We start from the raw sequence: 24586 nt of genomic DNA on the forward strand, positions 1-24586 counted from the left end.
TGGAAAATAATATATTTCAAAATTAGAAAATAATGTTGTCACAGAATACCAGCTTCAAGGTTCAAACCCTACTCAAGTTACAATGTTACAAATGTTCAGGTATGTATTCCAGTTTGTCCTTGTCATAAAGTATTTGTAATATGTAATCCTGATAAGAAATATTTGTGTTAAATATTTATTGTTTGGAAATGTAGTGTATGTAGTAATACATTGAATTTAACCTATTCATCATATGTATTATATTTCTATTTCCAGATCACACACTGACATTGAACTTCACAATAAGTGGAAAAACAAGAGAGTTGGAAATTCGTTCTCATCGTCAGTTGAACAATGGAGAGTGGCAGCAGATATGGATCGACTACAACGAATACCACGTGCGGTTCATGATCAACACAGAGCACCAGATGATAGACCTAGAACCAGACGAGCAGTTTGGTCCGTTTGAGGGCAGCATGTTCATTGGAGGGGCCCCTGAGTAAGTAGAGTAAATTTTTATTAGGAGTGGACCAGTACGAAGCTTTTGTTTATATTTTTAATTTACTGATAAAAATTTCCAGTATCCCTAAGCTGATACAATGTTCAGTTATCTGTGTTATAAGAAGACATAAGTGAGTTACTAAATTATTTCCGCGAAACTTACTTGTAAATGTAATTTCGGTGGCCTCTGCCACCATCCACTTGGGAACTCGTTGCTTCACTGTTGGGTTGACTTCTAGTTCCTGTTGTTTCCTCGCTTACCGCTAGGAGTGCTGGTGTAGCCAGTTCGTGTGCTCCATGTGATAGGTTTAAGTTCTTGCAATAGCGGGAGCCAAACATGATGTGCCTGACCGCTGTCAATATTCAGATTGTGCGGAAAGTGCATAATTGTGTGCGTGTCTTTAATTTTGGTGTCAATCAGTGTATGCGCTGTATGCCTAACTGAAACTTTTTGGATCGTGTGTTTGTTAAACTTGAGGTGCTTTGCTAGTCCGGTAGTGGTTTTTTTTTTTTTTGCATCGGTTACTGGGCCTCATATACTCTAGTTTTTGCGTTACTATACCACGTTTGTTAGAACCTGTCCCGTTTCCCGCACTAGCGATCTCTCGACAGTTTCCGTGCCAATGATAAACGAGGAAAAAGTTGTCTGCTTGGCAGAGAGGAGCGAATGCAAGCCAGAAGAGAGGAGCTTAGGTAGACGCTGTTGCCACGTTGCAGTCTAACTCACGTGTTTTGTTTGTGTCTTGTTGAAGAAGCTTGTTTTGTAAGCGTGGTGCTCATTAGTGTGTGTTTTAAAGTATCCAGGATGGAATTTATTCTGGTGATATTTGTTTGTGTTTAGTGTCATCTTAGCTGGAACATTCAGGAAGGGGAATCGTGTATATTTGTGCACTTCCACATATTTTATTCACAGCCTGACTTCGGCTTTCCCCAGCACGGAGTTCACGCTGTAGGCAGCAGCAACGCTGCATGGTTTCTGCTAGAAAAGCCAGCGATCAGCAAGTGTGGGAAGCGGGACAAGTTGTAACAAACACGGTATAGCACTTTCCATATAGACATGTGTCCAGGGACTGAACTATGATTTAGTAGTAACACCCTGAAGACGGAGGCAGAATCAGCATCCAAAACATTGGTTAAAAGTGCAAAACTAAGAATAGCATTTGTTGTATAATGAAGGGTTTTTTATTTGCACTGAATTTATACAAAGGAATGGACTATATCCTGATCTTACTGCTTTGCATTGACAGCACCTAAGATGTACGCACCCCATACTACTTACAATACATATACCCAAAAAAGTGAGGTAGGAGACAGTAAACACTTACCAAACACAAAGGATAAACATTGCTATTTCACTGCTTTACCTCATGCTAACCATAGAGTAGAAGCACAGGATACTGAAGATCTTCTACATGCAGTATAACCACGAAATATCAATGTTTATCTTCTGTATTTGATAAGTGTTTACTGTCTCCTACTTCACTTATTTTTGTTTACCCACCCTTATGGCTCTTTTCCTCATACTACTTGTAACATTGTGCATAAAATATTAATCAGGAACTTTACTGTTCATAAACTGGACATAACATCCTCTTTTGTTATTCCATAAATATTAGATTTTTCATGTAATTTTCCTTGCCAGGACAGTTGTTTTCATACAAATTTTAATGATCTTAACTTCATTAAGTGAAAGCTACGTAACGAATATATCTATTCTTACACTGTCTCTTTACCTATTCATGTAATAGTAACAATTAATACTTATTAATTTACCAATTTGAACAATTATTATTATGAATATATTATCAATTATATTAATGTATTAATTATAAACATTTATATCAGTGATGTATTCTGAAAATTTGACCTGATTTGCTGCAACATTTCTTATTTATTGTTTATTATATAATAATTAGATATAAAATTGGAAGAGGAGTACGACAAGGATGCTGCCTATCGCCTACTTTGTTTAATATATATTTAGAAGATATAGTGAAAACTTGTTTCCAGGGCACAGGAGGTGTCAAATTGGGAGGAAGAAGAATAAACTGCATAAGATTTGCTGATGACATGGCATTATTCGCTGAGGATGAAATAACCATAAATAGTATGTTAGAAGAGTTAAACAGCAGCTGTGAGCAGTATGGGATGAAGATTAATGTAAAGAAGACAAAGGCAATTGTTATAGGACGGAAACCAAGGAATATTAATGTGAGAGCAAACAGTGAAAGAATCCAGCAAGTGGATAGCTTCAAGTACCTCGGATGCACTATAAGCAGTGACATGAGCTGCAACCAAGAAGTGAAAATGAGAATCGCAATAGCAAAAGAAGCTTTCAATAGAAGAAAAAATGTTTTTTGTGGACCCATGGACATAGGTCTAAGGAAGAGATTAGTGAAATGTTTTGTGTGGAGTGTAGCACTATATGGTGCAGAAACCTGGACGTTGAGAAGAAATGAAGAGAAACGACTCGAAGCTTTTGAAATGTGGACATGGCGAAAAATGGAGCGTGTAAAATGGACGGACAAGGTAAGAAACGAAGCCATACTGAAAAGAGTTGGTGAAAAAAGATCTATACTGGAGACCATCAAGAAGAGGAAAAGAAACTGGTTAGGACACTGTCTAAGAAGGAACTGCCTGCTAAGAGATGCCTTGGAGGGAATGGTTGAAGGAAGAAACGTCCGTGGAAGAAAGAGATATCAGCTTATGGATGATATTAAATTAACTGGGTCGTATGCTATTACGAAGCGTAAGGCAGAGAATAGGGAAAGCTGGAGATTGCAGTGAAAAACCTGCCAATTAGGCAGAAAACAATGAATGAATGATAATAGAAATAAAAGACCAATGCAGGCATGCAAGTAAAACAAAGATAGAAGTCCAACAACTTCAAATTTTCTGGTAATTTCTATATTTGAAAAAAATTGTTTACTGGTGGTAAACCAGATAATATGAGAGAGTACGTCACTGATTTCTATTATTATTATATGAGGCGTATTTTTAAAGTAAGTACCGTTTTGAAATTCCGCCGCTGCAGTGCTGCGGTCGGTGTCCCGTGCATGCACACTGTGTACCTACATCTGTTGGCAAGCCACAGATGCCATTGCGGCAACAATCGATAGTGTATACATTTGCTTTTGCATATTTAAAATGCCTCCGCCGATTGAGAATCCCGCCGACTGTGAAATATGTGCTGTTATTCGTTTTCATAGTGCTAAAGGCGTGAAAGCAGTTGAAATTCACCGTCAGATTTGTGAAGTGTACGGACAAAACATTATGAGTGATGGAATGGTACGCAAATGGGTAAGAGCTTTCAAAGATGGCCGAAAGAATGTTCGTGACGAGGAACGGAGTGGGCGACCCTCAGTGATCACTGTCGATCTGGTGCAGAAAGTCGATGAAAAAGTGAAAGAGAACAGACACTTCACGATTTCTTTGTTATCAGAGGAGTTCCCTGAAGTTTCAAGAAGTGTTATCTACGAAATTGTTACCGAACGCTTAAACTATCGAAAATTGTGCTCACGATGGGTACCAAAAATGTTAACTGAGGTGCACAAAAGCAAACGTTTAGGTAGCGCCTTGACTTTTCTTGTGCGTTATGAAGCTGAAGGTGACGCGTACTTAAGCCAAATTGTCACAGGCGATGAAACATGGGTGGCCTACGTTACACCCAAAACAAAACAACAATCCATGGAATGGCGGCATTCAACATCGCCCAAGAAAGTGAAGTTTAAGCAGACAATTTCAGTCCGGAAAATCATGTGGACCGTGTTTTGGGACAGGAAGGGGGTGTTGCTTGTTGATTTTTTGCCTCGTGGTAACACAATAAATTCTGAAACATATAGTGAGACTTTGAAAAACTGCACCATGCCATTCAAAACAAAAGGCGTGGCATGCTGAGTAAAGGGATCATTTTGCTGCATGACAATGCCCGTCCTCATGCGGCCAATCAAACTCAAGATCTCATCGCATCATTTGGCTGGGAACAATTTGATCATCCTCCATACAGCCCCGATCCAGGAACCAGTGACTACCACGTGTTTCTGCAACTGAAGAAGCATCTTGGAGGTCAGCGCCACGATGACGACGATAGCCTCAAAACGGCCGCGTTGCAGTGGCTGTCAAATCAGGCGGCAAACTTCTATGACGACAGAATACAAAAGCTTGTTGTTTGATATGATAAGTGCCTTAATATTGGTGGCAATTATGTGGAAAAGTAGATAAAAGTGTGGTCTTTCATGTAACAATGAAATTGTTACAAAAAGTTTACTTGTTTTTTGTACATATCAAAATAGTACTTACTTAAAAAATATGCCTCGTATGTAAGACACTTGTGTTCTGACTCCTCCTGAAATATATTTCTAGATATGTGCCTGTTTTTTTATCTTCAACATATAAGATAAGTGTCCACAGTCTATGTCACTCAACTGAAAGAGAGTTGTAGTTCTGAATGTAGTCGAAATAACTCTTTGTATTTCTCACATACTGCACTCTTCTTAATGCACCTCTCCTTCGTTGAGCTAAATGTGTTTTCTATTCCAGGGAGCTTCTAGCCAAGATAGACATAGTGGAGGGTTTGATTGGCTGTTTCCGTGGCCTTGTGGTCAATGGCGAAGTGCTAGACATTTACTCGTACATGAGTGTTCACCTGTCAGAGATACTGATGGACTGCAAACCATCATGCGATCCCAATCCTTGCAAAAATGGAGCTAAGTGCAAGGAATTGTGGCACACATTTGAGTGTGAATGCGAGAACCCTTGGGCTCATGTTGGTAATACGTGTGGAACAAGTGAGTACCATGATATGTATTCATGACACGAATATGGTTTAAATTGACATATTTGTATAAAATAACAGTTCTCTGTAGAGCCGCTGTGCTCTAGTCGGTAGGCATCTGACTGCCACGTGGGAGACCTGGGTTTGATCCTGGGATGGGTGATCTAAGGTGGGGATTTTTCCAGCCTTGTCCCTGCATAAAGCAGCTCTGGGGCTCACCTAGCCTCAATAATGAAGAACTTTAAAAAGATCTAAGATCAATTACTTACGTGTGTGAGTACAATTTGTCGATCAAAACAACGTTTCAGAGGTCAAGACTGCCTCCTTCTTCAGGTTAATGCGTATTCTTAGGCACCAAACATGGTGTCACGTTAAAAAAGTATTAGTTGAGGATACAGGTTAAAGGTTATGGTACAAACACTTACTGAAGAACCTGCATTGTAGCTATAAAAACCGTCATTCTGTCCACACACAAATCTAAAACCGCGCATATCACAATCTAAAACCGAGCATATCACAATCTAAAATCGCGCATATCACAATCTAAAACCTTAGAAAAGAAACGTCCGAAGCGACTGTTAGGAGCCTCCCGCCCAGTGCTTGGTAGAAGCGAATGTGCAGCATATGCTCAACACAGAGAAGGAAGCAAACTTCCCCTTCTTGGTTTTCCCCTCATGAAACCCATGCGTCACCAGTCCAAGGTGAACTTGATTTCTGCCTCAGCGGCATTTCCTGACCTCTAACGAACCTTTAACCTGTATCCTCAACAATTTGTTTTGATCAACAAATCGTACTCACAAACGTAAGTAATCAATAGGTTATTTGCTATGATGGGGGGGTGAATGATGATGTGTTGAAAAAGATGGTGTGACAAACCAAACAGCAAATGCATCCTTTATACATTATATAAGCAATACTAAATTAGTATGAAATTGCACTAACGTGAGTGAGTATGAAGTTTAGAAAACAACGTTTCAGGGCACAACTGCCCCTTCAACAGGTTATTTTCTCTAGGCACTAATCATAATGCCACGTCACTAAGTGTTAGAAAAGGATTAGGTTAAAGGTTTTTTTAAGAAACATTTGAAACAATCACTGCCAACCAGTGGCGTGCGGTGCTAAATCAGGCAGGGGAACAGGTGGCCTGCACTTGCCCCCTCCCGTCCCTTACCTGTCGTAATATAATACAGTAGACCAATCAAAATTCAACCCTTATTGAAATGAACCAAATAAACATACGTTACATATGTTACAAATTGTCAGAAGTGACATGCATGAAGCACATTAACATTATGACAATACCAATGTTAAAGCAAATATGATATAATGTAAAGAAAACATTAAAACAGAATTACTGATGCGCAACGAAGAAAAAATTAATAAAATTAATTTATGAGTGATCAGAGAAAAAATGTTTTGTCGAAACCTGTTTCATCTCTCTATTTGTAGATTAAGTTGACATTTTTTGAGCATTCTTGTAAAGATGGCAGAGTTTTTTCATGACGTCCGCTAGATTTGTAGAAATTGTGACAAAACCCGAACTGTTCCAAACTCCCTTCTCGGGAACAAACAAGGACAACAATAATTTGCCACTAGAAGAGTATCCAGTTAATCATTTTACAGAGTTGTAGTAACTTGTTTGAAACTGCCTTGTGTACAATTTCGTTTTAATTTTTAATTCAGTTAGGATAGGTGTTGGTTTGCTGTCTTTTCTGTAAAGTTCAATGAACTATAAGCTTTTATCTTCAGCCAGTCAATCATACAATATTCTCAACCCTACGCTCGCAACATTCGCTTTCTTGTCCTGTCGCTGTGTGCGTCTTGGGACTGTTGGAACATGTGGACGCGAGCTGTTCCCTCGGAAGCTATTTCACAGCGTTTAGCCAAGGCATTTAGCAGATGCTTAGGCTGTAGAAGATTATTCCAGTTCGTTATGAATGGCAGACGCAATTTAGCAATGAGATTAGGAAACTATAGACTTACTACACTAAAAGCTATCACTACGATGCAATTAAACTTTAATACATAGCAAAAACTCAAAGGAAAACGAATTAGCTTTGTCTCTCGTAGGGAACAGCTAGAGAGTTCAGGTTCCCGTGGTGGGAGGTGGAATCATGAGGATCGTTTACCTTCGCACGTGGTCGGAAATACTCAGCAGCAGAGGGTGGAACGACAAGGGTAGGTGAAGTAAACAAACGTCCAGTCCCGGTGAAAGTTTTTCTTCGGCATGTTGATTTCGGAAGAAAGAAGTGAACAGCCTGCTCCCTCTGTTCCATGGAGGGACCGCCACTGCTCCCAACATTCCTGTCTAAAAACAACCAGTTAAAAATCTCATTTTAAAAAAGTTTCCCATGTTCCATGAGACCTCTTATACCCGGGGTCTTGTGCTGGCTGTGCAACTGAATGTGTTTTATTGATTTTACAAGAAAATAACCTGATGAAGGGGCAGTTGTACCCTGAAACGTTGTTTTCTAAACTTCATACTCACTCACCTAAGTAAGTTCAATTGATACTAATTTAGTATTGCTTATGTTATATAGTAAGTAACACGCACAATATGCAAATATGTTACCTATTTAATACATTATTGAAATGTAGGACTTGTGGGTACTTACCACATGAAAGACACATGATAAGAGGAAGAATAATAATTTGTATTTATAGCATGTTATTGATTGGTTGTCATGGTAACAATGTGTAAGATGTACGTGATGGCTTCCAGGCATTAAAATTAAGTTGTTACAATTTGAACCTACGTGTTTTGTATGTCTTGTGTAAGTTTAGATAAGGATGAAATCACACACAACACAAGGCTAACACCACATGTGCAAGAGAGGCTGCCATAAGTGACCATGGTCTTTGGTTATATGAATATTTAAGAGAATGTTAAGAAATGCCCTACTTTATTTTATTATAAATTTATATGTATATATTTTCCTTGTATTTTTTCTAAACGTACTTCTTTCAATCAATTAAAATTAATATATCAGTTTGTGCCTGCAAAAACAGCAACTGTCATTCAGTTGGTAGGACTTTTGACTGTCATGTGGGAGACCTAGGTTCAATTCCGAGGGTGGGCAATTGTAGGTAGGAATTTTTCAGGCCATGTCCCTGCATAAAGCTGCTCTGGGGTTCTCCCACCTCAACTGAAATGAGGTACCTGCATGCAATCCTGGTGCTGGGGTAAAGGTGTCCAGAGCATGGCGCTGATCACATCACCTCCATAATTGCCAAGATTGTGAATGTATGGAAACACAATCTCTCCCATGTGCCTTCATGGCAGTTTCCTTTGCAGGGGAAGCCTTATCTTTTTTATATTATTCTGCATTGAGTTCAGCATTTTCTGCTGGTATTTTAATTCTTTCTGAATCTTTTTCAGTGCTTTTAATAATTTATAAAACTTTTCTTCCTTTTAGATATAAATGAAAATGGCATCACTTTCCTCACACCTGAATCTCATATTAAGAGCTTCTATGTGCAAGGGGATACAGATAAATACAAAGGAACTCTGAAGAATTCTCTATCTCAGGATATATTGGTGAACCTGAGAACCTACGACACCGATTCGCTGATTTTTGTTGCCTCCGATCACCTAAACAACTTCGTCCAGCTGCACATTGAAGATGGACAGTTCCTTATTTTCACATTCAATTCCAGGAACGAAATCAAGGATGTATCTGTTGAATATCCAGGTGAGCTACAAGCACATATGCACACATTTACAGTGTCTGGAAGTAGTGTGCTATGTGTAGCAGTGCTACTGTAGTTCCCTACAAGCTGGGGTGGCATAAGGGGTGCCACCATGTAAACCTTACAAGATTCGAACCTGGGACCTCTTGCTTCGAAGCATTCTACTAATCCCTGTATTGTGGAGGTCTGAACTTACAATTTAACCTCAATGTTACATTCCTCGGTTTTACATTTTCATGCATTATACATTCAACATCCATGGTCCCAATACAGCAAAATGCTATAAAATTTTCCCCGATTTTACTTTTTTCCACATTTTAAATTTGTTCAGCTTGGTTCCCTGAAAACGTAAAATCAAGGTTCCACTGTATCTTCAATATTTATACAGTAAAATCCTATGGTGGTTATATTTCCTAAATTAAAATCCAGGACCACTGACTGGAAGCCTGGTGGGGGCCTGGACCTAATAAAGTGGCATGTATGTACATCATAATTATTATGGACAAAATATTGAAACTATCGTAGGATTCATAAGATAGGTATTTCAGAAACAATTTTGAAGGATGCGGAGCAAAATGTAGTCTTAATTTCATAAAACATGTTTTTGCAACAAATGTCACAGAAATCGAAGACTTCAAAGAAATTTTCAGAATACTGTTTTGTTCCTTACATATGAGGATCGTTCAATAAATAAGTTTCCCGGTGCCATAAAATTTGTTACAAAAATAATTGAGTAACACTATGCATATGGTTGACGACCCCTATCTGTCACCTTCAAGGAACGATAGGCATTTATCCCACAGACGTGAAGGCACATGCACAGAGGGGAAGGAAACAACGGGACATCGTGACATGCCGGGTTCACACCATTAGAGAGGAAGGCAGAGTGGCAGGTACACGTGTATTGGACAGCTGGTGTCAGCGTGTGCCGTGATTCGGTACAAATGGGCAAATGGCTTGACATCCACAGGTGGTGACTCCACTGATGAGAACATCGCAAAAGTGGATGAACTGATCTGGGGGAACAGAAGAATCAAGGTTCGTGAGGTAGCCAACATGTTGAACATTTCCCTTGGGATGGCTCACAGCATTCCATGAGAACTTGCGATACCTCAAAGTTTGTGCACGTTGGGGTCCTCGACAACTAACTTCTGAACATGTTCAGACGAGAATGGCCTGTAGCCTTGATGCTCTAATGTGATACAGGGAAGAAGGAAATGCCTTCATCATGTGCACTGTGACGGGTGATGAGCTTCGTTCATCACTTCACTCCTGAATTCAAGAGAACATCGTTGGAGTGGAAGCATCCAAGTTCTCCCGTGTGAAAGAAATTCAAGACGACTCCATTGGCAGGGATGGTGCTTGTGACCGTCTTCTGGCGTGCAAGGAGTATTCTGCTCATTGACTTTCTAGAACGAGGAGGCACGATTACTGCTGCCCGGTATTGTCAGACCTTGGAGCGGCTGGAATCGGCAATTCGACACAAGCACCCTGGCCTACTTTCAGCTGGTGTCATCCTGCTTAACGACAATGCCCGCCCCCACTTGCCCACATAAACACAGGCCAAGATTGAGAAATTGGGGGTGGGAACGGCTACAGCATCCACCTTACAGCCCTGATTTAGCACCTAGCCATTTCCATCTTTTCCCATACATGAAGAATGAATTGCAAGGTTGGAGTTTTTGAACTGATGCTGAAGTCCAGGCTGCAGTAAGACGAGTGTTGCAAGGCCTGAGCCTGAACTATTTTGCACAGGGCTTTGATAAGCTGGGACAAATGCCTCAATGTGCAAGGTGGTTATGTTGACAAGTAGTGCAGGTATGTACTTATCTAGACACGTAGAGTTTGCATGTATATATTACCAAATAAAGATTTTGCAACATAGGCAAATTAATTTTTTCAGCGATCCTCGTAATAGATTCGTGTTTAGAAATGTAATTAATAAATAATGCAAACTCACATTATGCAGACATAGATGTACTTCTTCGGTCGGCTCTTTTATCTTGTCTTGCTGCGGATTTTTCAAGCTAATTTCTGTTCTTGGAAATTAATTGATGAAATTGAACACATGTTAATTTAGAGATGACTTAAGACCAAGTCCAGGCATTTAATTAAAAATAATGTTCAGGAAAGTATAGCCTTAATCATTTCTTCTGCTTTTCTACCCAATTCCAGGACATTAGTGCATTCCGAAGAAACCTTTCAGGACACCAGGATAAGTGATACCATTCTGGGACTGTCCTGGAAAATCTGGGACATATAGCAACCCTATGGAACCCTGATTTTACATACCTGGGTTTTACACTGTCTCACAATATTCATTCAATCTTGCTCGCCCTCAGCATAGCAAAATGTTGTACATTTTTCCTCGATTTTACATTTTTCCTAGATTTTAAAATTTTCTCACATTTTGAGAGTTTTTTTAGCTTGGTCCCCTGAAAAATGTAAAATCGAGGATCCACTGTGTGTGTATACGTTTATGGAAATTGGTCATTTTGGTAATGAGGACAATTATGAGAAATTTAAAAAACTTATGTTTACTATTAGGTGGGTTTCATGTGATGTCAGGATGCACACAGCCACCATGTTTGCGGCCAATTTTATTTGTCGTTTGCAAGGAAATATCCACCACGTAGCGTTCGTTACATCTGTACGAAATTCACGTTTGTTTTAAATCACGAATGTGTCTTGTTAGTATCTCCCGCCTACCTGCTTGAATTTCATGTGCTTAAAAGAACTGGCCACAATCATTGCTGCTTGAAGCCACAATGCAAAAGTTTGCAACGTAGCTAAAAACACACCTATACAATCTGTGGATGCTGTAATTTTGTTGGATATATAAGATTATTAAAAACTTTTCTAAAATTTTAGTAAAATTTTCATGTTTTAATTACAAGTATTATTTTTTTTTTATTGTGCATGGAAAAGAAAGCTAAAGAAATATGTGTTTCAGATCTGAACAAGGGGAAGTCAATTCAAATAGCAATTAGGAGAGAACCAAGCAGAACAACGCTTCATGTGAATGACAGAAGTAATTCCACACAGGCAAATCTCGAGCTGTTGACGGAGTATTCCACAATTCCGTGGACAGATACTTTTGGTAAAGGTAAGTTTTCAAGGAGCACTTGGGCATCACAGTGCAGGAATTCAGTGGAGGAAAACATGCATATTGTCATGTGAGAACAGAGGAACGTAACTCCAAAACTGCAGTTTTTTAGTTCTGCTTAAATAAACTCCTGTGAAGAACTCTATTTGTAGTCCACATGTAACCCTTAGCAGTAAGGTGGAGTCACGTATCTCCAAGTAACCAACTATTAAGAGTCGGACATTTTCCTAAGAACATATTATTTCTTCTCGCTTGTAAATTTGATAAATTGGAGTTTATTTTAAAAATAAAATTCTTGGAAAAATATTTGGACCTAAAAGAGATGAGGAGACAGGTGAGTGGAGAAGGTTATATAATTTAGAAGTGCATAATTTGTATTCATGTCCAGATATTACTAGAATAATTAAATCAAGAAGACTTTGGTGGGCAGGCCATGTGGCATGAATGGGAGGGGAAAGAGGAGTTTACAGGATTCTTGTTGGGAAACCTGATGGTAAGGGAGCTGTAGGAAGGCCAAGACGAAGATGGAGGGACAATGTTGAGATGGAAATTGGTAAGGATGGAAAAGATTGGATTGATCTTTCTCAGGATAGGGAAAGATTGTGGTGCTTGGTAGGATTCTAATGCTTACCCAGAGGATATAGTTGTTAGGAAGTCCTGCGCAAAAAGGGGCAAAGATGTTAATGATTAGAAAGCCAACTCAGCTGTCACAAATTATGCAGTTCAATCGCTTGGTTTATGTTTAGTAAAGACTTTAAAAAAAATCTAGCGATGAACAAGACAGATAAATACAAAAAAATAGGAGGGAGTACATAAGATAGTAACCTAAGTAAAGCACCACGTTCTCAAAAAATATATATATATATAAATATAAATAGAAAAAAAACACAGGAATAGGGTCAGAAAAGGTGCCAGAAGGGCGGATAAATACAAATGATGAAGGAGACAGTAAACACTTACCACACGAAGAGAAATAATTCTATATTTCGCGATCTGAGTCGCATTTTCAAGATACAAGATAAAAGATCGACGACACTCGGAAAAGTGTGCGTCTTCTCTGAGTGTCGTCGATCTTTTTATCTTCTATCTTGAAAATGTGACTCAGATGGCGAAATATAGAATTATTTCTCTTCGTGTGGTAAGGGTTTACTGTCTCCTTCATTATTTGTGTGTGTGTGTGTGTGTGTGTGTGTGTGTATATATATATATATATATATATATATATATATATATATATATATATATATATATATATATATATATATATATATGGGTACAGAGACATTAAATCTTGCATGAGACGCGGGATATCACTTATACCAATATTTCCCTTATTCTTGTGTTCTCTAAACAAAGACAAATTTTAAATAGTCACTCTTACAACTAAAGATTATTCTATGTTTAGGAAGTGACGCAAACAGTACAATATGGTAAACAAGCTGGCTGATGCAATACTGTGTGCATTACTTTTAGAAAAGGTAGTTTCTCCCTTTCTTTTTTTTGTGTACTATACTAAGCTACGTTTTCATTCACTAAGCATGCAATTTATGTACATTATAATCGGCTTTCAGAAAAGGAAGTTTTGATTAATCAGCAAAAAGATGTCAATTATTTCATAACATTCAAATAAGCATTTTATTGATGAATATTTTCACAGAACATGCAATGCTAACAATAATTGTTTTTACGCCTGCGTAAAGTCTAATTCAACAAATTGGCGATTTCAAATAAGCATGCGCTTTTTGCAAACATCATACATTGTAATTCAAACATACATGCACATACAACAAGGATTCATTCGTAACCTAATTCAATGGGTGAACCAAAATTTATTTACAGGCATCGCTCATTATTAAACATTGTGCTTGATTTCATCTTTATTACCTCACGTAATAATTATACTATTCTAGCTTGAATGTAAAATGAACCAAAGGCATGGCTTGAGTATCTACTTTTTTTTTTGATTTATGTATTACAAATTGACCATTAATGCTACTGGGAAAAGCATAAGCATCAAAACGTTAGGAGAAAGGGATATTGTTTCTCAGAATTCATTAATTTATGAGATTTGCTTTTTTTTTTTAATTTGCAACAATTTCAAACAACAGTACGACACACTTTCAATCATTGGTCAAACTGCAGCAATAGCTTTCAATGTCAAGTTATGTTCAAGAATAAGCATTGCAATTTTTGTGATCACTAGATATGTTTCTCCAACGTGGTAATTGTAATTCTATTAAGTAGATAAGAACATTAAATTTTCATTTTTCGTCTTAGGTTGGTTTTGATGTGATTTGAATCAATTAATTTTTATAGATTAATTTGTCTTGACTTAGCACACATTCAAATTTACAAGTTCTAGGAAAAGATGAAAGATTGATCGTATCTTTCATATGATAAGTTCAAAACAGTTCTTTACGATCATGCAAGAATAATTAAAGATATGATTCGTAATGTTCATATGTGGCGTTATCTATCACTTCACTGTTCATAATCACAAGTTTCAAAAGTTCACTAAACGACATACCTGTAATTTGCACTGCAAAAATACTCGATGCATGCTCCAAAAAATGCACATGGCATCTCGAGCACATGGCAATACAATGGAAATTTTCCTGGTGCTCAATACATAGTCACGTAGGCCACTCAAAGTTCAGTATATTGAAACATATGATGTTTCCTGTGTGCTTTATCGGTGCCAAGTGAGGTTGATTTAACCTTGCTGCAAGCTTGCAAGATAATTTAAAGTTTTGCCACTAGGGGGCAGCAAGTTTATTTACCTGCTGTCGGGCGGCGATACCAACAACTACATGAATATTATGTGAGATGCTTCACATTTCGTATGTAAGGAAAAGCGTATTTCTAAAATATCGCTTTTTGTTACAAGATGGAAGGCTTGTGTTCCTGCAGCCATAAACTTTCAGGTTTAACAAGACTAGAGAGTTAGTTGGAATTAAGTCCCTCTGGTTCTCACATGACAATATGTAAAATTAAAAATACTGGGCTGAATCGTTGAGATTTGGGGAAAGCTGACTAATGAATACTGGTATATCAGTAAAAATTTTGCTAATCTGATGGATCCATAAAAAAAACCTTGTAATTCAGACTACATCCTGTTGTTTTATTAGCATAATAGAGTAGGCAATGTACTTTGCAGTTTTTTTTTTTACACTATGTGTCTGTTTTTGCTTATTGTAGAGCCACATATTTATGGTGAATCAAGATTTTGATACCAAAACTGGCCATATTTTGAAATCAAAGGTGGTATATAAAATGGAGTTTTGGTGTTAAAATTGTGAATAAAATCTTAAATTTGATGTAAAATCTATACTTGTTACACAAAATTAATATTCCACTTGTAATAGCAGATTTATGTAGTTATCAGAGTATTAAGTTTATTCCTGTGTAAAGGAGTAATTTTTTGTTTCTCAAATATTTACAGCAGAATTAATCTTTTTTCCATGATTTGCATAACTCCCAGGATAATTCAGACCTCAGAAGGTGTTGTGTCTGTAAATAAACCCTAAATTTGATGTTTAAGAGTTTATTTCATATTTTGCAGTTCATTTCGCATCATTTAGTGACAAGACATGGTAGCAAAATACACCTCTCACCTTTCAAAAACATGAAAAATTAACGTTACAATGAATTATTTCACATTTTATGTTTTTGTCCAAAACGAAATATGCATGCCCCCACTTATTGGTCATTTTTCAGTCCTTTATTGCTCTCTTTTTTTAAAAAAGATAAATTTTTAAGGTTTTATGACTGCATTTTGCTCCGTGATGCCCATAATACCATATTTGTCATATTGCTTTCTCCCCAAGCTCTACACAAGCTCTCAGACAGAAGTGACAGATGACAAGTGACACTTGGAAATGAACCTTTAGAAATAAATGTTACTTTTCATACTTGATTGACATGGCAGGCTGAAAATGTCGCTTATGACTTGCCACTTAGAAATGAACCTTCACAAATAAATGTCACCTTTTGTGTCAGAGTGACATGACAGACTGCAAGTGTCACTTTTGGCTTGCCACTTGGAAATAAATGTTCAGAAATAAGTTGAACCTTTCATGCCAGAGTGGCACAAGGCTACAAGTGTCACTTGTGGCCTGTCACTTCGAAATGAATATTCAAGAAATAAATGTCACCTTTCATACCGTAGTGACATGACAGACTGCACATTTGATAGCATTCCCTGGTCTCAAAAGCCAAGAAAAAATGGTGATGGAACAAGATTCAATGACCACATGCCATCCAATGAAAATACCTCTTCACAGGCCATGACCCTTGATTGGCTGTTTGCAACATGGTGTTTGGTATGTTGTTAATCCCAGGTATTCAATATGCAGGGTGGCTCAATAAGTCACTTAACACCCCCAGTACAAGGCCACTGGGGCATGGAATGTGAAAATGGCGATGACCAATCGTTGCCTGGCCAAGGGGGAACCACATTGACGTCACCCGCATGGTCGGCAGCCATCTTGATGTCCGCCATCTTGAATTCAACTTCAGAAATTTAAATGGGAAGGGGGGTGATATGATATATCAAATCAGGCTAGAATTTCGCGAGAAATGCAAGTAAAAAGTTATGACTGAATTCTTGTACCAATTTGCTCCTTTTCGAGGTGTTAGAAAAATACCTTAAAATTTGTTTAGCGCATCGGTAATGCATCGAGATCAAAGTGACATCTAGGGAGAGACGTTCGCATGCCATTGCACACGATTTTAATCGGATACATCCACAAAGAGCTGTGCATTATGAATGGTTGTCACGAACAATTACAGGGTGACACTTCCATTAAATGAAAAATCGTTCACAGTGACAAGGCTAATGTTTATGTTCATAAGGAAGTTCAAATTGGTACAATAATTCAGTCATAACTTTTTACTGGTTAAATATACGTCGAAAAAACCTTCACCATTGCATTTCTCGTGAAATTCTAGCCTGATTTGATATATCATATCACCTCCTTCCCATTTAAAATTCTGAAGTTGAATTCAAGATGGCGGACATCAAGACGGCCGCCGACCAAGCGGATGACGTCAATGTGGTTTCACCTTGGCCTGATAACGATTGGTCATCACCATTTCCATGTTGCGCGTTGCAGTGGCCTTGTACTGGGGATGTTAAGTGACTTATTGAGCCATAACTTTGTGGTATTGTTAACTCTGCAACAATTAAAGTTAGGTGAAAACAAATGTCACAGTTGTTTTCCTGGTGAAATTCTAGCCCATTTTGATATGTTGCACGACCCCCTTCCCATTTAAATTTCTGAAGTTGAATTCAAGATGGCGGACATCAAGATGGCTGCCGACCATGCGGATGACGTCAATGTGGTTCCCCCTTTGCCAGGCAACGATTGGTCATCGCCATTTTCACGTTCCATGCCGCAGTGGCCTTGTACTGGGGGTGTTAAGTGACTTATTGAGCCATAACTTTTTGGTATTGTTAACTCTGCAACAATTAAAGTTAGGTGAAAACAAATGTCACAGTTGTTTTCCTGGTGAAATTCTAGCCCATTTTGATATGTCGCACGACCCCCTTCCTATTTAAATTTCTGAAGTTGAATTCAAGATGGCGTACATTAAGATGGCTGCCGACCGTGCAGGTGACGTCAATGTGGTTCCCCCTTGGCCTGATAACGATTGGTCATCGCCATTTTCACGTCCCATGCCGCAGTGGCCTTGTACTGGGGGTGTTAAGTGACTTATTGAGCCACCCTGTATATTAATATGATTGTCAATTTTTCACTGACAGTTTCTCCTCTTCATCTTTAGAACTGCTTCCACCTCCAAGACCACTAGCTCCACCTAGTGAGTACTTCCAAATATCACTCGGAGGATACAGTGATGAATTATCTCCCCGAAGAAACATTACAGGATACGTAGGATGCATACGAGGACTGAAAATTGGAGACAATTTACTAGATTTGCCTGCCATCACAGATGAAATGACAAAAAGAGGTATGGGACTGTCATTTGTTTTAAGTATAATATTTCCTTGAATTGTTGCATAACCATTGTGTCACAATGAGGAAAAAGTATTTAAAAATGTACTTATAAGTTATTTTCTTTCTGATGGCTTTTGTTGGTAGGAAGAGACCTAATAGATATATATATATGCAGGCAAATACTTAGAAGGATATTTTTACCCACATACAGAGAATTTCTGTTTGCTGAAAAACCTTCAATCTTCTTATTTTAACACTTTTAAATATTTTTCTATTTAATGATTTAAATTACTAGTGGAAATCTAAGGAATGCTCTGAAATGTTGTGTTTTGAAACCAGAACTACTTGTAAGTACATTTTTCATTTTTATTTACAATGTAATCTCTGAATTACAGGAATGCCATCTGAGTAGGTTCGATATATTCTAGTGTTCAGTTTTTTGATTCAATTGGAACACAACCATCGGCATTGCCAGAAATTTTTGTGTGACTTGAGCCATTTTTTTCATATATGTCTACCAAAAATTTTGCTGCAGATGAGTTAAATTAGGTTAAAACATTACAGAACGACCTTTGGATATGACAAAATCGGCAGCGTGGCGTGCATGTAACCGGTGTTGCCACAGGTAACAGCAAAATGTAAAAAATTTAAAAGTTGCTTCAATAAATAGACAACATTGTTAAATACGTTAACCAATAGCATTGCCATTGAGTAGATATTGCAGAGGACATTTTTTTCTGCAGCCGACAGAAGAGAAGAGGGAGGCCGTACCGCTACCCTCAAGAGGTGACAAGTGGAAAAGGCACCAATGCAAGGGAAGAGTGGGGAAAGACTTTGGGGCAAGTGTGCTGAGGGGTTATTCATATGCCTGTTTAGGGACCCAGTTACCGGTGAGCCCTGCCGGTCACAGGCCAGTGTTGTCACATTGGATTGGCAGAAAAGAGCTAAATCCTGCCTAAAATGGGGATACTATTTCTGTGAAGCAACTAGAGGTATACTGCAAAGCCAAGGCTGGATTTAACTACAAATGAGACCAGTTAGGTAATAGACGAAAAGATAGTTCCTTGGTGCGATTCATGATTTGGACAAATCTTGCTCCAAAATACTAAGTTGGCAACAGTAGTACGCAGTGGTGGCCGGCAGCAACTATGATGGGTGGTGCCAATGTGATCATCACATACATATATAAAAAGAAAAAAAAAGCAATGTCCCCCTCCCGCCCCATTCTTGAGGTTGCGCCACTGGCCAAGATGTTTATCCGCGTTTGGTAACGTGGAATACAGCGTGTGTTTAAGTAATAACGTACTAATCTGATTCATCTTCACTCACTAACCTACCTTTATACACTACAGGACACTTTCCTAAAATATAACAATTACTAGAGGAAAGGAAAAACAACTCCAATCACCTTCTCCTCCCCAATGCACATGTATTCTAACTGCATGTCGAAAATATCTTTGTTATGAAAAGAAATTGTCGAAATGCCAAAGGAAACTTGCATCATCATAGGATTTTTTACTTTTATATTTAAAAAAAAGTCTGGATGGCCCTCTTGGTGTATCTATCTATTATCAAAAATGTTCATTTAACTTTGGAAAAATACTAGGTTCGTTTCTCCAAAAGTAGGCAGCAATTACTTCCCATCTTACAAATCAGTCGTGTTTAGCGACTTTTCTCTGAAGGTGGCAACTGTGTCAACACTGCGAAAGTTCCCTCGCCGTGCCAGGCGAAAACAGGCACGGTTTCTTATGGGCTAACCCCGCCCTCTGCCACTTTGTTCTCGGCTCATGGTGGAAATGTTCCTCGCGGAGATTTCTTCAACCCTCTGCACGTGTGTCAACTTGGTTAGGTCCATGGGTTAGGCCAGTTCTTGGGCAGCACGGACTGTTGCCTCGCGAGGATACGAATGAAACAGCTGGCGATGCAATGAGGAGGTTGGGGCGGTCGTCACGTCAGCTTGACCGATTGCAAGATTTGAATCTTCTTGTCTGTAAACTATCAATGTATTCATTTAACAATACTCGGCGAGGTATGTGTTTCTTCTGAGGGTAGTGCCATGGCACGGCGGCTCTACTCCTTGAGCCGCCGCTGGTAGTATGTACAGCTGGGTTTCCCTTCCACATTGACTGTCACTTGAGAAGAGAAGTTCTGTCGTCTCCTCACCACAGAAACGTCAAACTGACCCGAGAAAAGTGTGGTTCTTTTTCTTCCCCTTTGCCCCTCATTGCAGAGAAAGAGATTTTTGTAGTAACTGTTTCGTGAGTGGTAGTTCTTTCTAGGAGTGTTTGTTGCAAAAAAAGAACGAGATGAACAAAAATCTAGATCGCAGACATGTTGTTTTTTTTTTTCTGGGGGGGTTTGATAATGTCTAGCAGGCATAATTGTCATACTGATGGCCAGTAACACTTTTGAAAAAGTCACGCCACGCCACTGGATAAAATGAATAGGATAGTTGATTATAAGAAAGTTTTATTTCAGACCTAAAGTCAGTCACAGGTCACAAGGCTACAACTATAATGGAATCTTAGCACAAAAGAATAAAATTCACATATACTGTAGCATGGTCACAGTGTCAATGTGGAGGAGAGAGGTAATATTTTTGTTATTTTACACCATTTGTCTGTCTCTCTAGGCACTGGAATATGCCGAGGGAGGAAGGGGCTGATGAGGCTGCAGCCCCTCCCGAAATTTTGAGAACAGTAAAGAACTCGAGAAAAGCTAAAATGGTAAATGCAAACTCCTTAAAATGAGCCCTGATTATCATTTTTGACTTTGCACAACTTTTAAAAACAAAGATTTAAAATGACAATTATGAAATATTGTGTGCTGTATTCCCCCAGAGTGCTGTATCCTCGTTTATAATTCCAGCCCCTTTTGAGAAAAAAATTCCTGCTTACGCTAGTGCCTCTAGGTTAATCATGATGATAATGATGATGAATTAATAGATGAAGGAATAAACATCCATTCGAACTTGGAACCCTTGGCATCATGACCCAGAGAAAAATGGTATGTATTTGACATGTGGAGATCATCTTTCACAGCTCTGACAATGTTTAACAAGTGGAGATCATCTTTCTCAACACTGACAATGTTTAACATGTGGAGATCTACTTTCTCAACACTGACAATGTTTGACACATGGACATCATCTTTCTCAGCACTGTCAATGTTTGACACGTGGACATCATCTTTCTCAGCACTGACAATGTTTGACACGTGGACATCATCTTTCTCAGCACTGACAATGTTTGACATGTGGACATCATCTTTCTCAGCACTGACAATGTTTGACATGCGAACATCATCTTTCTCAGCACTGACAATGTTTGACACGTGGACATGATCTTTATCAGCACTGACAATGTTTGACACTTGGGCATCATCTTTCTCAGCACTGACAATGTTTGACACGTGGACATCATCTTTCTCAGCACTGACAATGTTTGACATGTGGACATCATCTTTCTCAGCACTGACAATGTTTGACATGCGAACATCATCTTTCTCAGCACTGACAATGTTTGACACGTGGACATGATCTTTATCAGCACTGACAATGTTTGACACTTGGGCATCATCTTTCTCAGCACTGACAATGTTTGACACGTGGACATCATTTTTCTTCACTGACAATGTTTGATATGTGGACATCCATCTTTCTCAGCACTGACAATACAACCATGTTGTCAAATATGTAATTTTTACTTTCCCCGTTAACTGTTTATTTTCAACATTCTTTTCTAGATTTTAATCTAATGCCATTTAATTCATTATTTATTTATTTATACTTATATTATCCTGCATTAATAATTGTTCTAATGTTATGCATCCTTGGTCATCCTATTACCCCTTGATCGCATCTTATTTCGAAGTTTCTAAGGCTAAGTATATGAATTTTAGTTTCAAGAGAAAGGAAAAAGATATGGCTGTAGGTGTACTGATCGTATGAATGTTCTGATTTAACTAACTGATTTAAATGTTACAAATTTTTAATTATAGCTTATTGTTTTTACATTTCAGTATATTCTTTTTATGTTTGTCATTTTCTCTCTTTTTTTAATGCACAGCTTTTATACACTATTTTGATAAGATTAGAGGAGGGAAAGGTGGGACGTTGTTAGGATGGAAACAAATTTGGAACTCATATGGGTCATTCCGCAGAGGTAAACAATTATCATTGATATTGTAGGTCAGTGTATGTGTTGCTGCTTCAAATGTGTCCTGTGGATTTGCTGGTGCATAAAATCGGTAATGTTGTTTGTAGATTTGATAGTAGAGGCATAGGGATGTGATGACCCCATCGCCCAGTGGCTTGTTCACTGGAGTGTCAACCAACAGAGTGAAATGGTCAACATTTTTGCTCTGTTGGGATATACAGAGCTGTCCCGTCATGGTATGAGAGCGTCCCACAATTGGCAGAAGTGGGGTACGTTGGTGGACTACAATGTGATCCTCCCAGCTAGATCCGAGGGATCCGCTGACCAACGACAGGTGCGGTCCTCCATTCATATTGGGGGTTAGGCGTAGAACTGACAACTCTGCACTGTAAAAAGACATGTCAAGAATCAGCAATATGAGGCCATGGATTTTCCCAAGGTAAAATATTCCGGAGATAAAATAGTCTCCCATTTGGATCTCTGGGCGGGGACTACTTTGAGAGATCCCTGAACTAAGAATAGGATCTACATTAGGAATAAGGATATTAAATTAGGCACTTGGAATGTTCTGAGTCTTTACCGGACTGGGGCATTTCAGTGTACAGTTAATGATAGTTAAGTATAAATTAGCTATAATAGGTGGCCAGGAGAAGGTAATTGTAAAACTAAAAATTATATTTTTTTCTATGGTGGTACTGAAAATCATAATTTTGAAACAGTCTTCTTCATAAATAATAGAATTATCTCAGCTCTTAAAACAGTAGAATTTATTAATGATAGGATATCATATACAGTTTTATAAGGTAGATGGTGCAAAATGATTTTAATAAACATCCATGCACCAACAGAAGATAAAAGGTAATGGTAAAGTGTTTCCCTGTGCATAGCACCACGCCATGAAGGCATATAGGGGGTGTGGGGGTAACGCCCCACACTTTCTTGATCCGGTCGTGAGTGGGGTGATGTGATCAGCATGACGCCCCTGACCGCCTTTACCCCCCAGGGTTTCCCCCAGGTACCCATGTTATTCGTCGCTGGGTGGGCGCCGGGGCCGCTTCCACCGTTAGAAAAGTTCCCGGGACCTTTAGCATGGTAGTCAGACGACTGAGCCACCGTGGCCACCACCAACAGAAGATAAAGATGATAATACTAAAGATGATTTTTATGCAGAGTTAGAACAGGTCTTTGATAAATTTTTCCAGTATGATATGAAAATTCTGTTAGGTGACTGTAATGCACAGGTTGGCAAAGAAGAGGCATTTAAACCTACTATTGGTAAAGAAAGTCTTCGTGAATTTAGTAATGATAATGGTATAAGATTAATTATTTTTGCAACCTCAAAGAATTTAATTGTGAAAAGTACCACTTTTAAACATAAAGATATCCATAAATATACCTGGTCTTCTCCAGATGGTAAAACTCATAATCAGATAGATCATATTCTCATTGATAAGAGAAGGCATACTAGTATAATTGACGTTCGTACACATATAGGTGCTGACTGTGCCAGTGACCATTATTTAGTAATTGCTAAATTAAGAGAAAGACTCTCAGTGATAAATCATAAGCAACAAAATCTAAAAGCTCTAAAATTTAATACAGGAAAATTTGCTGATGATAGAATTAAGAAAGATTACCAAATTAAACTGTTAAATAGATTCAATATTTTGCAGGATTTAAATGATGATGAAAATATAAATGAAACCGACGTAAATAAGAATTGGGAGCACATACGTAATGCAATAGAATCAGCAGCTAAAGAAAGTATAGGATACCATAAACCAAGAAAAAGTAAGCCTAATGAATGTCATAACCTAATAGAAATAAGAAATCAGGCTAGTGATGATACAAATTTAAGCAATTATAATAGAATAAAGCAAGAAGTTAACCGCATGTTTAGAAGTAAAAAAAAAATATTTCTTGAAAAGTAAAACTAACGAAATTGAAACAAACAGCAAAAATAAAAATATCAGAGATGTATATAAAGGTGTAAATGAATTTAGAAAGGGGTGGCAACAGGCTCGTACCCAGGGGGGGGGGGCAAAGGGGGCCATGCCCCCCTCCACTTGAGCCATGAAATATTTTGATGCAAACCTACAAAAATAACATGGATAATTTTCAAGATTTTGCAAGTATTTAGATTTTGTTCTTGCATAAATGAATGGGTTGTTTCTGGAGAGAGGCAGACAGCTGAAGTCTGCAGTCTACTACATTTAGTAATTTTAGTTTTATAACCATTTATGCGAAGCTACTAAATGTTCCAATTTGGTCGGGATAGTTCGCCATATTTACTCCCTGTTTTGACTTTTTTCGAACTGCAGTCTTGATGAGAAAATGTCATCTTTTTGCAGTTAATTCACATTCAGACATGTTCTTCATTATAAGGATCATTCGATTGCGTTGGTGGTCACATTCAGGGTAC

General features: G+C 38.3%; 1 protein-coding gene across 4 annotated transcripts in view; it reads left to right on the forward strand.

Moving 5' to 3' along the window:
* axo (axotactin) overlaps positions 1–24586 on the forward strand; it is a 223120-nt gene that overhangs the window by 133190 nt on the left and 65344 nt on the right. For all 4 annotated transcript variants that reach the window (XM_083143941.1, XM_083143944.1, XM_083143942.1 and 1 more), the window contains exons 20-24: positions 256–478; positions 5020–5267; positions 8671–8946; positions 11898–12050; positions 17835–18020. In XM_083143941.1, the coding sequence (XP_083000067.1) occupies positions 256–478; positions 5020–5267; positions 8671–8946; positions 11898–12050; positions 17835–18020 (1086 nt within the window). The remainder of the gene's footprint in view (positions 1–255; positions 479–5019; positions 5268–8670; positions 8947–11897; positions 12051–17834; positions 18021–24586) is intronic.

The sequence above is a fragment of the Lepisma saccharinum genome, chromosome 22, assembly GCF_977018435.1.
Source record: "Lepisma saccharinum chromosome 22, izLepSacc3.1, whole genome shotgun sequence".
NCBI lineage: Eukaryota > Metazoa > Arthropoda > Insecta > Zygentoma > Lepismatidae > Lepisma > Lepisma saccharinum.